The 15,768-nt window shown below is 43.4% G+C and overlaps 2 protein-coding genes across 2 annotated transcripts in view; one reads left to right on the forward strand and one right to left on the reverse strand.

Annotated features, from left to right (window-relative positions):
* Positions 1-209, reverse strand: part of LOC107153083 (TATA-box binding protein) — a 15,732-nt gene extending 15,523 nt beyond the window's left edge. Inside the window, exon 1 of the mRNA XM_015498577.2 lies at positions 53-209. The gene's annotated coding sequence lies outside the window, so the exon portion shown is untranslated. The remainder of the gene's footprint in view (positions 1-52) is intronic.
* A 1,687-nt stretch (positions 210-1,896) lies between these two features.
* Positions 1,897-15,390, forward strand: Psmb1 (proteasome 20S subunit beta 1). The gene is given in 7 exon segments (XM_015498578.2): positions 1,897-1,981; positions 1,984-2,020; positions 5,237-5,344; positions 6,636-6,717; positions 8,257-8,386; positions 13,330-13,436; positions 14,283-15,390. Coding segments are annotated over 7 exon segments (720 nt in total). The 5' UTR covers positions 1,897-1,911; the 3' UTR covers positions 14,469-15,390.
* The last annotated feature ends 378 nt before the right edge of the window (positions 15,391-15,768 follow it).

The raw sequence follows: 15,768 nt of genomic DNA on the forward strand, positions 1-15,768 counted from the left end.
GTTGCCTTCGCCCAAGCCCTCGGGAAGGAGGGAAAGCTGAGCGGGCTGTTACCTGAGTCACTGCAGAGACAACGACGCACCTCCGGAAACGAAGTTCAGCCGCAGGTGGCCCCGGCGCCCGCCACGGCGACCCTGGCCGACCCCACTGAACTCCCGGCGCGCGTTGATAATGTCACTTCCGCCAGTCCCCTCTTCGGCTTCAGCGGGTTGCGCGCGCGGCGTCAACGGGAGGCGTGGGAGTCGGTCACTTCCGTCGTTTCTCCGGGCGTTTGACGAAAGGGAAACGCCGGGCGGAGCTCTTTGGTAGTTCCGGGACAGGGCGGGGCGAGGCGGGATCGTCTTGCCAGAGCCTTTTCTAATTGGTCCTTGCCGGAGGCGGGAAGAATACTGGTTTTTAAATGTTGGATTTCTTTCTTTCTTTTCTTTTTTTAACCAACTAGTGGTGAACCCTTTCGAAGCTAACAACTCCAACTCGGTGTCTTCTGCAAAGTTGGATAATCATAATCATAGAACTTGCCCGTTAGAGTTGTGAGTTTGCGTGAATCATGAGCAGTGCGTGGCATAGGGCACTCACGTATTCCTTACCAAGTTCGCAAATGCGAGCTTGCAGAATGAGGAAAAACAGAAGCAGATGGCGTGTACTCACACATTCATTTATATTTTAATTCTACTACTACCACCTCGTGCGCTCCTCACTCTTTGTGGTTGTCACAAGATATGATCTATTGCTGCTTCCTGATACTAGGCATATTCATATATTATGTTGTTTGCTTATCTGCTTCCTTTGTATTTCTAATTATCAGTAAGGTTGTGTGTTCTTTAAGAGTGAGAAATTGTACTTAAAATAAGTACCCAGGACAGAACCTGGCACTTTGTTAACCTGTGGAGGACTGGAATAAGCACAATGGTGATCTTCTCGGGCCATGACCATTAAGGAAAATCCTTTGTTTTATTATATGGTAAAACATGAGAAAAGGTTTTAAACAAGTACTTTTTAAAAAAATCTTTGGGTAGGGCGCCGTGGTGCACGCCTGTTATCACAGCGTCTTGGGAGGCTGAGACAGAATCGCGGGTTCAAAGCCAGCCTCAGCAAAAGCGAAGCACTAAGCAACTGAGACCCTGTCTCTAAATAAAATACAGAATAGGGTTGGGGATGTGGCTCAGTGGTCGAGTGCCCCCGAGTTCAATCCCCGGACCCGCCTGGTCCCAAAAAGAAATCTTTCTGGTTCCAGAATTGCATGTGCTTATTAGGTAGTCCATCCTACAGTAGTTCATTACTTGCTTGTGGGGTTGCATGTAGGACTGAAAATATAATTTGTATACGTAAGTGCATAAGAACGTGTGCAGAGAATACTACTGGCACGCAACACCCTCCCACACGCCGGCCAAACGGCCCCACCTACTCTGCACGCCAGTGGTGTTGCCCGTATTGTTAGGGTTATGGGGCGCAGGTGTGTCTTTCCTGTGTTTCCCAACTAGCTGAAGTCGCCTCGTTTATTTGGGGTGACATATCTCATTTTATGGTAGCTCCTCGGTTAATCAGTCACTCCGCTTTTCATGGCCTTCAGCTGGTGCGGTCTGAAGCCATTCAGAAAGCTGCGGCCTGACTACGTGTGCATCTGGGGCCGGGTCCTCTACCGCCAAGGGGGCCTTCAAGTTGCCGCTGCTCCATAGTTTGGCCAAATTTTTGGTGTGGCCAGACTCTCAATTTGGCCCGCCAAGAGTGAACTCGAATGTTTTCTTTTTCTGAAGGAAAAAAATTTTAGTCTCATCAGCCCTTGCAAGACAGGCAGCGCGGACCTCCAGAAGCAAAGAGATGCGCCGGGTAGAGGCGCCCGCGGAAGCCGGAAGCGGCGCGACTTCCGGCCGGGCCGCCATCTCGTCGTGAGACAGCACTAGCCGTGCCGCGCGATGTCGTCCGCAGTCTCGCGCTGGGGTTGCGGCGGGCAGCCGGAGATGGAGGCGCTGGGCGCCGCGGGTCCTGGCGGCTGCGCTTCTCGCCCTACGCCTTCAACGGAGGGTAACGCCCGGCGGCGGCGGGAGCGGTGGGCCTGAGGGCGCGCGGCGGAGCTCTGACTCTTGGGCCCGGGATCGGGGAAAGCTGCGTGTGCTCTCGTGCGGCGCTCGGGGCCTGGTGCTGTCGGAATGCCGGCTGGGTCCTGAGCAGTCCTTTCCCTGGTGGGCGTGGGTCTCTTGACGGCCGATCGCTGTAAATTGAGGCCGCCTTGAGTGTATCAGCCGTTTCTCACTGACGACGGTTCTTGGTTTGGTTTTGCCGCTGGGCACTGGACCCAGGAGCTCTGCCGCTGAGCCACACCCCCAGCCCTGTTTATTTTTTGGTATGATCTGCTAAGTTGCCCAGGCTGGCCTCGAACTTTGGATCCTCCTGCCCTAGTCTCCGTAGTCGCTGGGATGACAGGCGTGCAGATGGTTCTTTAGAAAAAAACAAAATACCAATCAGGTCCTTAATTAACTTGAAATATTGAATGTGAGAGTGTTTTAAGACCGTGAAGAATCAGTTTTAGTTTTGGTCATGCTACTGAAGAGCAATGTGGTCTTTGGGTACCTCTTCGTTTCTTTTTTTTTTTTCTTTTGGTGGGGGGCACTGCCAGGGATTGAACTCGGGGGTGGGGGTGCTCGACCATAGAGCCACATCCCCACCCTATTTTGTATTTTATTTAGAGAGGGTCTCCCTGAGTTTGCTTAGCGCCTCCCTGGTTGCTGAAGCTGGTTTTGAACTTGGGGTCCTCATGCCTCAGCCTCCTGAGCCACTGGGATTATAGGTGCCTGGCTACCTTTTCATTTCTTGAACTTAAATTTATTTTTGTTCCTTAGCTACTTACTATTTCTGGGGAGAATCAAAGACATTTTGTGACGTACCAGCAATGATCATATTCAGTTCTCAGGATCAGTAAATATTAGATGATATTTAGCCTGGTGAGGCTCTTGGAAGTTAAAGACCTTGTGTGAATTGAGTCAGGACTTGAATTCAGAATTCTGTCATCACTGGGTTTGTTTGCTTTTCCATTGCACTCATTAACATGTCATGTGATGATTCATATTATAAAGTGGATTGTCAGACCCATTTTATAATTCTTTTTTTTTTTTTGTACTCTACACACCAGCCTTTTGCCCCCCTCCCATTTAGAGACAGGCTTTTGCCAAGTTGCTTAGCCTTGCTAAATTGCTGAGGCTGGACTTGAACTTGGGGATCCTTCTGCCTCAACCTCCTGAGCCGCTGGGATTACAGGCATGTGCCACTGCTCCCTGCATAAATCCTTGATAATAGAATTTCAGTTCTCATTCACTTTTTTACCCCTTGTCATCCAGTTTAACTTGTAATCCAGTTAAAGCTATTACTCTTCTAAGATTTATAATCTTTTGATTATTACATTGTCACCCATTCTCAATCTTTAGCATGTATTGCGGCTGGCTTTCAGGCAGCCTCTGCTTCTACAAAATGAGGTTTATTTCTATTAATTTTTAGCCTCCAAGTCTGTCCTTAGCAGTCACATGTCCCATACCTGGGAGTATAATTCCCAAGACTTTTTCTCCAGTTCTACTTCTCATAAGTTCCTCAATTCCGTTTGTTTGTTGTTGTTGTTTTCCTGTAAAACATTTATGCCTTGATTTTTCTATTCTCACCATCTGAGGAGAGTAAGCAAAACAAGCTAAGTATTCTTTTTAACCACATCACCTCCTTTAGATGTGCGGCATAGTTATGTCATTATTCTGCTTCTGTAATATCATGGATGTCATAATGGGTTTTCCCAGCTCTGCATTTCAGTCCATTTTGTGTGTGTGTGTTGTTTGGGGTGCATCCCCTTTTCTCCTCTTTACCCTGCTTCCCTCCTATTGCATTACTTGTTCTGGAGCATGTTTCTGTCCCGTTTTACATTGTGGTGTTGTCAGAGTAGTCATCAAACCCTTTTGTGCAAATTGAACTTTTTTCATTCTTGCTCAGATAATCTTCACAGTACCTTGCTAAAATTCAAAAAAAAATTTTTTTTTTATAAATCCATAAATCTTTAGCTTGACATTTGGGCCCTTCCACAGCAGGATCCCTGTCCATCATGCAGGAATATGTCTCTCCACTCTCTTGCACTAAAATGGCCACCTGAATGGTTGTTTTCATGTACTATGTAACTATTAGCTGTTTCCCTTTGCTTGCTAATCCCTGGAATGCATCCTTTTCTACTTTGAAACTTTGGTGAAAACCTTACTCAGTAAAATAGGACCTCAAGTTTTCTGAGTACTGTATTCTGGAAGGCACTATGCTAGGTGCTGTGACTTTTTATTTTTATTTTTTGTCAGTACTTGGTCTTGCACATGCTCACAAGCACTGTACCACTGAACTACATCCTCAACCCTAGGTGTTCAGTGTGGATTGTTGTCATTTAATTCTCAAAGATACCCTGTAACACAGACACTGCTATTGTCATTAACTTGAACCTGGAGAATTTGTCTAAGGTCACAGAAGTGTTAGGTGACAAGTGAAGGTCTCTGCCTCCAGTAATTCCAGAACCCAGGTGCTTAGTCATCTTACTCTCATTCAAGCATATGCCACTGCAGTCATAGCTCACATCGAGTAGAGGAGCAGTGCTGCATAGTCAGTGTTATAAGGGCTTTACAACTGTCAGCTCACTTAACCCTTGCCAATACCCAACAAGACTCTGACTTATAGCTCTGCTGTAAGAACGGAAATTGGGGCCTTGAGAAGCTAAATAACATACCCAGCAGCCTTGTATCTGCTAAGTTGGAGAGCCAGAATTAGGACCCAGGTCTGCTTTTGGAGTTTGCGCTGTAAGCATCTTAGGGGAAATTTGCTCTCTGTCCACTCGTCAGCAAGTACCCAAGTGTCTGCTGTGTGCAAGACATTAGATACTCTTGGCACATGAAGATGCACTGCTCCCTTCTGCTGAACTGAGGTTGTATTGTTGTGACGCTATCTATACCTGGTCCTAATGTCAGGGTTTTTAATCTACAACCTTGCATTAGTAAGGTTTCTGATTTGATGATGATGATAATTCAGTAGCTTTCTCATTTATTCCTGTCAGGGAGCCTTTGCTTGAATTTGGGATGATTAGGGTTTTTTTCAAGACATTTACAGCCAGTCTTTCCTCTTCCATTGGAATCCTGTTCTTGTTCACATCCAAATTTGTCCTGTGGAGCATCCTTCCATTAAGAAAGGTAGGGTTACCACCCTGAAGCATTAATTTTCTCTTTGTTTCCTCAGTACTGTATTGGCAATTGCTGGTGAAGACTTTTCGATTGTTGCTTCTGACACTCGGCTCAGTGAAGGCTTTTCTATTCACACTCGGGACAGCCCCAAATGTTACAAGTTGTAAGTAAATGTTTCTAAGGACATATTTCATAATGTCTTTGTGATGACATAATGCTGCAAAAGATTCCACCGGTTAAGCAGTTTGTTTAGTGAGTTTTTACGCTGCCTTGGGAGCTTATCTTGTATTTTCTCTAAAGAACAATTTTCTAAGCATTTTCTAAATTCATTGCAGAGTTTTTGATACTTGCTGTATCTGGGTACCCACACTGCTTTTGGTAACCTATGTGTTTTTATCCTAGCATCTCACTATTAAAAATTCAAGAACTTTTATTCAACAAAGGAATTTCATAATGAACACCAATATGCCATCCCCAGGATCTTACCTTGAACATTTGGTTAACATTTCTTTCTATGCCTCTATTCATTTGTGTAAGTCTACTTATGCGAATAGAAATGTTTTGGCTCATAGTGCTGGGAATTCCAGCCTTGGGAGAACAGCATCTGGCCAGGGTCTCTGTACTGTGTCATAACATGGCAGAAGGACAGAGAGAAAGGGGTGCACAGCATTAGTCTATTCATGAGGGCTCTACCCGAAACATGCCATCATAGTGGCAGTTAAACCTCAGCACGTTTTGGAAGGGACAAACATCTAAACCATAGCACCATATCTACTAAGTGTTCTTAAATTTTCCTAGGTTTTTTTTTCCTTGAATAACTTAAAGTTTTAATGGGCTGAATAATTCTCTTCCTAAAATGTATGAAATGAAGCCATATATACCAAAATAGAACTGTCTGTATATATCGCAGAAGTGCCTCTTGGTGATTAGCTGCGGTATGTATTTGACCATTTGGGAAATGCTGTGAATCTTTGTTAATCCCAAGTTGAGTCACAGCTTACTAAGCGTGAATTGGAGTGGGAATGAGACAGATAAGGTGTGGGTCCTTCTGGGCCCTCTGTACAGGCCCTTGTGGTGCTGTGGGGAGCAGGCGAGGAAGATGACAGCGCCTTGTTTCCTGGTTTGAGCATGGCCCACGTCTTAACTAAGAAGCATTGTCCCAATCCCTTCTGCCCTTGGATGCTGCTTTCTTTTCTGCCAGTGCTTTCCCCTTCTAAGATGTACCTTTCAGAGTTTGAGAGTAGTAAATGTTGAAAAGAAAGCTTTAAACTTGGCTTTATAGACACCATCCAGTGTGAGTTTTGTCACCTGGGTAGCATCTGTTGTGATGAGTGTGCTGCTGAAGTGAGCACCCTTTTCTCCTTTGTCTTAATAAAATACACAAGATATGGAGATAGAGAATGATATAACACCATCAGATTTTAACCATCCTTGCTGAAATGTGCTTTTTACAGAACAGACAAAACAGTCATTGGATGTAGCGGTTTTCATGGAGACTGCCTTACCCTGACAAAGATTATTGAAGCAAGACTGAAGGTAGGTGTTTTTGTACTTGTCTACACCATTGAACATTAGAAACAATCCATTAGATTCTTAGGCCTGCAATATGACTGTTGCTTAGAACAGCTGGAGAGGCATGAATTTAACAGGCAAAACATTGTATCCTAGAAGTGAAGTGATCCTGCTGACCAGGTTTGTTGAGGTCTCATTGTGAACCAGCAGCTCCTTCACATGCTGATATCTCTGTACCGTGAGAAGTTCTTTCTCCAGGTAGCCTTAGAGGGGCTCGTAGGAAACTTTTCCCTCTAAAACAAAACAAATTAATCTGGGGCAGGAGATGCCCCAGAATGTGTTAGCAGGCACTTGGTTTGAAGCACTGTCAGCTGAAAGGATTTCTCCCTTTGTACTGTTGACCTTAGTGTACAGACACATGAGCAGGAAGAGGAAGGAATAGACCAGGAGTGAGGGTGGGAGCTGTAGCCCATCACCTGACAGGCTTCAGTGGTGGCCACCAGGGGTAGGGGGTGGTATGACAGGAAAGTGCCAACAAGGTGGTCACGTGGCTTTGCTTGTTGTGACCATTAGTTGAGGCTGATTGCACACCAGTTGTGACACCATCACTAGGCAGGTGTATATTGGCTTCACTGGCACTGACTTGGGCTGGATAGAAATGATTTCACTGTTCATGAGTTGTTTGCGCTTTTTAGGACCTTATGTTCAAGGTTTCAGATATGTTAGCAGGTATCTACAGTGATTGTTAATGGTATTTTACATAGCTTTTCATTTTTCTATATTTTGAAAGTCATGGTTTGGGTTTATAGTGTTGGGTTTCTCTTTAGTGATGCTATATGATTGACAAAAATTAAGTCAACCTAAACCCATTTTATATTTGTGAGTTTTGCGGAATTTCTGTTGAGTTATTCTGGATTCCCAAGAGTCTGACAAATCTAGGATTATGAAAACACTATATTGTTATCTTAGGAGCCTGTTTTTTTACTTGTGTTCTCCACTGGGGATGCTTCGAGGAGCGAGACCACTCTCTGTACCCGAATCTTGCAAACTAAGGATCTGCCCTTTGTCTCCTGTTCTCACAGGTGTTTGCAGAGATGAGGGCCACATCTGGCTCTGATGTGGGTCAGCAGACTGATCTGAGGCAGGCCAGATGACGAGTGTTTTCAGCCTCATGGGCTATTTGGCCTCTGTCACAGCTGCACCACTCTGCTGTTGTCCTGAAAAGAGAGCTGGAGATTTTATGTGATGAGTGAGTGTGGCTGTGTTCCACCATAGCTATATTCGCAGAGACGGGCAGTGGGCTGAAATTTGGCCTGTGCTAGGTTTTGATGGCCCCTGGTCTAGGTTCACAGTGAAGGGAGGTGTGGATTTGGAAGGCTTTCCTAGGTTACCTCATGTGCCCTCTTACAGGGCCAGAGAGTGGAAGGCAAGCTTAGCGTTTGTTCCCTTGAGATTTTAGGGATCTAATAGAGTACCACTTTACGTAGGTATTGTTGTGTTTGATGTGAAAGAGACTTGCAGGCTCCACCTTCATATGCCTTCTGTTTTTACCAAATCCTGCAGATGTACAAGCATTCCAATAATAAGGCCATGACAACGGGGGCCATTGCTGCGATGCTGTCTACCATCCTGTACTCAAGGCGCTTCTTCCCATACTATGTCTACAACATCATCGGTGGACTTGATGAAGAAGGTAGAGCCTTGATTTCTGGCAAGGGAGGGAGCGTGGTTCCCAGATATATCCCTTTTTGCTTGGAGTGGAAAGGAGCCGTAAACTCCCTCTAACCCAGCAATTCATGTTCTGGTCACAAGAAAGATCTCAAGCTAAGAGGGATCAATGACCTCAGAAGGCGCATAGCAAGTACTGCATGTGGTGCACATTAGCAGTCAGTTATTTTGCTCTTTCCTGGGGGTCTTGCATACCGTAAAGTTAGTAATTTTGCATTTTTATCTCTTAAAGAAAAATATGGCCTATGGGATCTTGACCTACATGTGATCCTAAGTGATCACAAGGAATTATTGACATATTTAGTAGTTGACTCAAAAAGTTTTTGTAAAGTGATGTCTTTAAAGTCATTTGGTGTACTTATTGTCTATACTTTCTCAGTGTTCTGAGAACCTTTCTGAAATACCTCTTTGGTTTTCTATCAGAAGAAGACACAATGTCTGAGAAAGTATTTCACCTGACATTTCCATCTGTCTTTGGTCCACAGCTGCTTTACCCCCACATGGTGCTGCTATTTTCTACCAGTTACAATTTTGATATCATTTGCTTCCAAAAACACAGTCTCCCGGGACAGATGCATGCCACCAATTAGAGGCTGGATCCCGGGCTTTCCTCTTGGTTTATTTCCTTATTTGGGTGGCATGCATCTCCCAGATATTTCTAGAAAAAAAAATCAGAGTGGCCTTTTTTTGAGATTTTGCTTTCAGAATCTGATATTTTAGGGTGATGATCCTTGTCTCCTTCACGTGCTCTTTCTCTACCTCCTGTCTCTCCTATCCCTTCTCTCTGTCTGCTATTGTTCCTTATTTTCTCTACAAGCATGAGGATTTTTATCCCATATTTTCTTATTTTTGCCCTATATATTGTCCATCTCTCTGTTTTTATTCTAATTTTTAGTTTTTCTCAAATTTATTTATTGGGTTTTTTTTGCAGTGCTGGGAAGGAACCCAGGGTCTCACACATGCTAAGCAAGTACACTACCACTGAGCTGTATGGCCAGCATACAACTTTAGTTTTTCACTCTATTACTTTTGTTTCTGGTGTCTTCAATTTCTAAGCGCTTTTCCCTGTTTAATGGCTTTTTTTTTTCAATCCTTCTATTATTTATTTTGTACTTGATTTGAAATTTTCTTGTATTGTTTGCATTTCATTAGATTGTTTTTTGTGTGGTTTTGTTTTCCTTGCCTGTCTCTGTAGCAGAGCCTTCCTTCAGATTTTTTTTTATTTCTGGGTGACCATTTGTCTTCCAGAGTGGTATACCAGAAGGTCTTGGTGTCGCTCACCAGCTGGCTTCAGCTGGGTACTTAGGTGACCTGCACCCCTTTGGATGAAGGTTTCTTAATGCTGGGTGCCTACCTTCAAGGCCTCAGAGGGGAAGAAAGCTAGAGGTCTGCTCTTTTCTGTCAGCTTTCTATTTGTTGCTTCTATTTTCATTCCTTCCTGAACCCTTTCTGCTCTGAGCCTGGTGCCCTGAGTCCAGAGCCTTCCTGCCTTCTGAGAGGCGACCTGGAGGCAGTGCTTCCTGTCGATGAGGTGAGCAGCTGCCCTTCTGCATCTGCTTTACCTGAGTCTGTGCCTTTAGTCTCTTTGTTCCTGCCATGCTTTCTAAACATTTTCCCCAGAAAGGAACCTTAGTTTTTCTGTAGTGAGAACAATAAATACATGCTTATACACTCTTGTAGTTGCGCATGAGTAAGACAGTAGTATAGGTTGAGAATCTCTACTCTGAAGCCTCAAATGCTCTGTAATTCAAAACTTGACTAACACCATAGGTGGGAAAATCCACACCGCAAAACTGTTCCGTGAATGAAATTATCTAAAATACTTTATGAAATTACCTTTTGGCTATGTGTATGAAACGTAAGTGATTTTCACATTAAGATTTGGGTCCCAATCCCAAGATACCTTATTGTATATATAAATATTCCAAAATTTAAAAATCTGAAATTCTTCTGGTCCTAAGCATTTTGGATGAGGGATGTCCAACCTGTATTTTCCTGTAACCATGCATTGGATATATTGTATATTTTTAAGCTGATGACTCCAAATATGCCTAAGGACTCTTAGCATCTGATTCCGTGCTATGAGGCTGTACTTTGGTGTGCCTCACTGTCCTCCACAGGCATTCAGGTTGTTCAGCTTTCCTTCCTGTAAACAACATGAAAAACATCCTTGTAAAAAATATACCTCTGTGTATTTCTCTAATTGTGCTTTTCTCCTCCAGAAAAAATTCCTCATTGTTGAATTACCAGATCAGGGATTCTTCTTTTTCATTTTGTTTTCATTACTGCCCAGTCCTCTAGAAAGGATGTACAGTTCACTTCTACCAGCAGGGAACGTGAGAGCTTGATTTTATGTACGTTCTTAGTTAATCTGTCAGTCTTAAGCATTTCCTGCCTGGTTAGGAAAGCCAAAACTTATCTGTATCTCTCAAGGACTTACTTATCTGGCTTTATTTTAATTTATTTATTTATTTGAAAATCATAGAGCTTTTTGAATTTTGTTGAGGGAAAGTGCTTCACAGTCAAGCTTTATGCCCCTGCACAGATGTTGCCAGTCTCTCTTGCTTTCTCTAGGGGCCTCTTGAAGTCTGTTTGTGGCAGATCTCACCCTTTTCTTTGCTTTCCTCAGATCTGTTCTTTCTAGTTTTCTGAACTTAGTTCCACCCTCAGGGAAAGCTTTTGTGTCTCATTTTGCTTGTGGCCACTCAGCTTGTACGAGTTATGGTTGTCTTTTGCCTTTATGCCTCTTTTCCATTCCTTCTTGGTAGGCTGAGGTTAGTGGACCTTTGCTTCCTCAAAGACACTTCCCTAGATTCTCTTGGGGGACTTCATGTTGCCTTGTCCAGCATGAAATTCAGTCTTCATATTTCTGCAACAGAAAAAGTACACAAAGATAACAGTGGCAGTTGTGCACACAAGGTAAGAAGATTTTCCCTACCCCACATCTCCCAGGTGATGCTGGAGTACTCCAGTTCTAGTGTCATGTGTTGTTCCAGTCAGTTACATGCTGTTTTAGGCATGCCTTCTGAATGATCCATGATGTCTCACATCCATAATTTTTTTTAAAAAAAAGCTTTTTCAAAAATTGCAGAGTGACGTGTTCTTTATTTAAAAACTCAAACAATAGAGAAGCATTTTTGTTGTTTAGCTTCAATCCCACACTCAAAAGATAATCAAATACAGCTTGCTATTTATTCTTCCGAAAGCTTTTGTATACCTATAAAATTTCTCATTGTTGAATTACCAGATCAGGGGATTCTTCTTTTTCGTTTTGCCCTAAGCATTTTGGATGAAGGATGTCCAACCTGTATTTTCCTGTAACCATACATTGGATGTATTGTATAGTTTTAAGCTGATGACTCCAGATATGCATAAGTTTTCTTAAGTCTTAAAGAACAGGATTGTCTTGTACATGTTACCCAGCTCAATTCATTCTGTATTGTCCCGTCTTCCATAGTCCTGTTACATACATGTAAGTCTTCTTCCAGGGCTGCTGAGTAGTAGTAACAAGGTGCACACTGAACATGTGTGCACTGCAAACTACCTAAGTATTTTGAGTGTATTAACCTCATAACCTCTCTGGGGTGATAGTAGATATTAATGTTTTTGATCACTGAAACATGGCCTGAGCAGGCCATATTGGGATACTGAGGGGCGGGGCTGGCTCCAGGGTTTGCTCTTTCTACTGACAAGTTTTGTACTCTTGGGTGATATAGAGGTGTCTTTCTTGTTTACAAGGAGTCATGACTGAGTCGTCGTGTGTGTGCTTTCACACCAGGAGGTTCTTAGGCCAGAGAGGGCATCATTTACATCTGCTTCAGTGGAGTCTGCCAGGCACATCCTCATTGTCCCACAAGTCTCTGTCATGTTGCGAGAAAGTGGATTCAGATTCTGTTTTTCTTAGCTTCTCGCTATTCTGTTGGGGGAGCAACCAGGAATTAAACCCAGAGGCACTTAACCAATGAGCCACATCCCCAGGCCTTCTCTCTACCCCACCCCACTCCCTTTTTATTTTTATTTTTTGAGATAGTATCTCACTAAGTTGCTTAGGGCCTTGCTAAATTACTAAGGTTGGCTTTGAACTAGTGATCTGCCTTGCCTGCTGAGCTGCTGGGATTGCAGGCACATGCCACTGTGCCCAGCAAAGAAGCTGTTCGTTTATTTTTTTAAAAATATTTAAAAAAATTTTTTTTTTTGTTTTTTTAGTTGTACAGGAACATAATGCTTTTATTTTATTTATTTATTTTTATGTGATGCTGAGGATTGAACCCAGTGCCTTGTACATGCTAAGCTACAACCCCAGCCAAAGAAGCTTTTTTTTATCATTCTAGTAATTCAAGTTGTTATAGTTTGGGCAAACCTAATATTTTACATGTGTCATTTATGTTTTTCTGAAATTCCTCCTTTATGAAGGATTGGTTTTATGCTTCAAACACAGCAAGTATTCCTTATGATCACTCATGCATTTACCACTGGAAAAATTTTCAACTGTCAGGTCTATGCCAAAACTATACTAGTTAGAAATATTATAAAAACTATACTATTTAGAAATATTAGGGATTTGGTCAGAAATTAGAGCAGACCCTGTAACCTATTAGCCGATGCATCTGCATCCCACTGCATGTTGGGGCCACAGGTTGATACCAGCAGCGTGACCTTGCAGATCATGTCAAGTGTCTAGTAAGTAGGTTGCCTGCAGTGTCTGAGCCTAGGGTTGGGTCTCTTGCTCTGACCATGCTTTCTACTGGTGTCACCGGCACAGCAGTGAATGTGTTCTGGTCATTGGCTGAAGTTAGCCGAGTTGGTGGTGCATTTCACATCATGTTTTGACTGGATTTATTTTCATTTTTACCGTGGTCTGGGTGGTGATTGGGTGCCGTCCTTATGGAGACTGTTTTCTTCTTTAAGGAAAAGGAGCTGTGTACAGCTTTGACCCAGTAGGCTCCTACCAGAGAGACTCCTTCAAGGCTGGAGGCTCAGCAAGTGCTATGCTGCAGCCCCTGCTCGACAACCAGGTAAGGAGCCTGTGTCTGGCTGTGGCCAGATGCAGCACCTCCCTCTTAGTGCTCTTCCTTTTCCTAAGGAGCTGCTGAGTTCATCTGGTTGGTTGCCCTGCGCAAACCATGCCGTGTCTGTTCTGCCAGCTCTCTGGGGTCTGACCTCTGCAGCAGTTGGTCTGTGCCCTCCTGAGGTCATGAAAATGCTTTTTTACCCCTTCACTTTTCTGGTTCTAACTTCCAGGGATGTTTTTCATTTGTCTCCACCATCATAGCTGCCAAGATTCAAACCTACATTTCTGAATTTACTTTCCAATCCCCCTTCTGCCTCCAGTGTTCCCTAGTTCACTTGTCAAGTATGATTTGTTTGGCCATACCTTTGGTTCTTGCTTATCTGCCTCATTTCCCACCACTGGACACTGCTTTTCCCTAAAACCACACACTCTTCATGTGTACCTCCCCCACAGTTAGGAATGCCTGGTGCTCTCAGCCTGCAGTGTGTCCTTTAGCACTTGACTTCTTGGGTACTCTGCTGCTGCCTTCTTCCAGTGGACCTAGTTGGTGGCTGTAGAAATTGGTCCTGGCCCATTTTCTTCTTAGTTATGACACTGTCTCTTCCTCTGCTTACCTGTCTCTACCTTGCTTGATTTAGTTTCTCAAGAATGGAAGCTTTGCCAGTGAGTTCATCCCAGGTTTCTGGTGTGTGTGATTCATCCAAGACTGGCAGTTCTTGGTCTGAAGGGCATTCTAGGGTGATATTTTTATTATGAATCTACAGACCTGAGAGAGTACTGGGGGGAGGCTGGAACCTTCCTTTGGCCTTTACCATCACAGGACACTCATGCCAGCCTCCTGTCCTTCCAGGTTGGTTTCAAGAACATGCAGAATGTGGAGCATGTGCCATTGTCTTTGGACAGAGCCATGAGGCTGGTGAAAGATGTCTTCATTTCTGCAGCTGAGAGGGACGTATACACCGGGGATGCCCTCAGGATCTGCATTGTGACCAAAGAGGGAATCCGGGAGGAGACTGTTCCCCTGCGGAAGGACTGATGATGGGCTGTCCCTGGGGGCTGTTGGGCAAGGTCTTTTTATTGTGAAAGAACCCTAAAGTACCTGTTCTGTTAAAATGTGCTTTATCTAAGGAGACAGATTTAGAAAGTAGAATTTCTTCTTTCATTTTCTTCATTCTCCCCACAATTGCCTGTCATCCAGAGGTGTTGCTGAATTTTCCCTCATATTTATCAGCAAGGAATTTGGAGAAATCTATCTTATTGGCTAGCTTATCTAAGGAACTGGGCTCTTGGTGTTTATTTAGTTTACCCACTCACCTGAAGGAACTTTTAAGACACTTTTTTTTTTTTTTGCAGTGCTGGGGATTGACCCCAAGTCCTCATGCATGCAAGGCAAGCACTCTACCTCTAGGCTACATCCCCAGCCCTTGTAGGGATATTTAAACTGCCCAGAAGGGATGTTGTTTATCAGGGTTTTATTAAAACTTCAATGTATATAAAGTGATATAGCTTAAAATTTTCATGCCTGGGACTATTAAGCAGGCAATCTGAGAAAGCTGTGCTGTAAAAAAAAAAAAAAAAAAAAGTCTTGAACCAGAATTTCTTAAAAATTGTAAAAGTGAGAAGCCTTTTACGCAGGCTTTAGCCAGAAATCTGGGATAATTTTTTTTTTTTTTTAACCCCAGATCTTATTAAATAACTATTTGGCTAATAATTATAAAAACTTTAAATAGTAATCCCAAATAGTAGAAGGCAATTTTGGAGTAGTCTCACAAGTGCTTTGGTAATGTTACAATAGAGAGAAGGCTCGGGTAGAGGTAAGTGGTGGAATGCTTGCCTAGCATGCCACAGGCCCAAACCTAGAATCCCAGTATCACAAAGAGAGAGAGGACCCTAGGTTTTGATAGAGCTAAAGACTTTTTTGTCTAAGAACTGTAAAGTGCATTTTAACTTTGTTTTTATTTGGTGGTTTGGTTTTTTATTATTGTTTTGGTACTGAGGATTGAACCCATACATCCCCCAGCCCTTGATATTCTTTGAGACAGGGCCTTCCTTAGTTGTAGAGGTTGGCCTTAAACCTGTAATCCTCCTGCCTCGGTCTCCCAGATTGCTGGGATTACAGGCTGCAACACTGCACCCACCCAGTTGTTGAACAGTTTTACTGTGCAGTTAACATAGGTGCTGTGACAGCCTATGGTGTGATGGGGTTTTTACAATGTTGGTTGATATTAGGAACCAGTTTCATTTATTTTACCTTTTGCTAAATAGAATTTGATTCAGATTACCAAAAACTCTTGGTAGATGCATATTATAAACATTCAACCTACAAACAGGTCTGG

Source organism: Marmota marmota, unplaced genomic scaffold (genome assembly GCF_001458135.2).
Source record: "Marmota marmota marmota unplaced genomic scaffold, marMar, whole genome shotgun sequence".
NCBI classification, from domain to species: domain Eukaryota; kingdom Metazoa; phylum Chordata; class Mammalia; order Rodentia; family Sciuridae; genus Marmota; species Marmota marmota.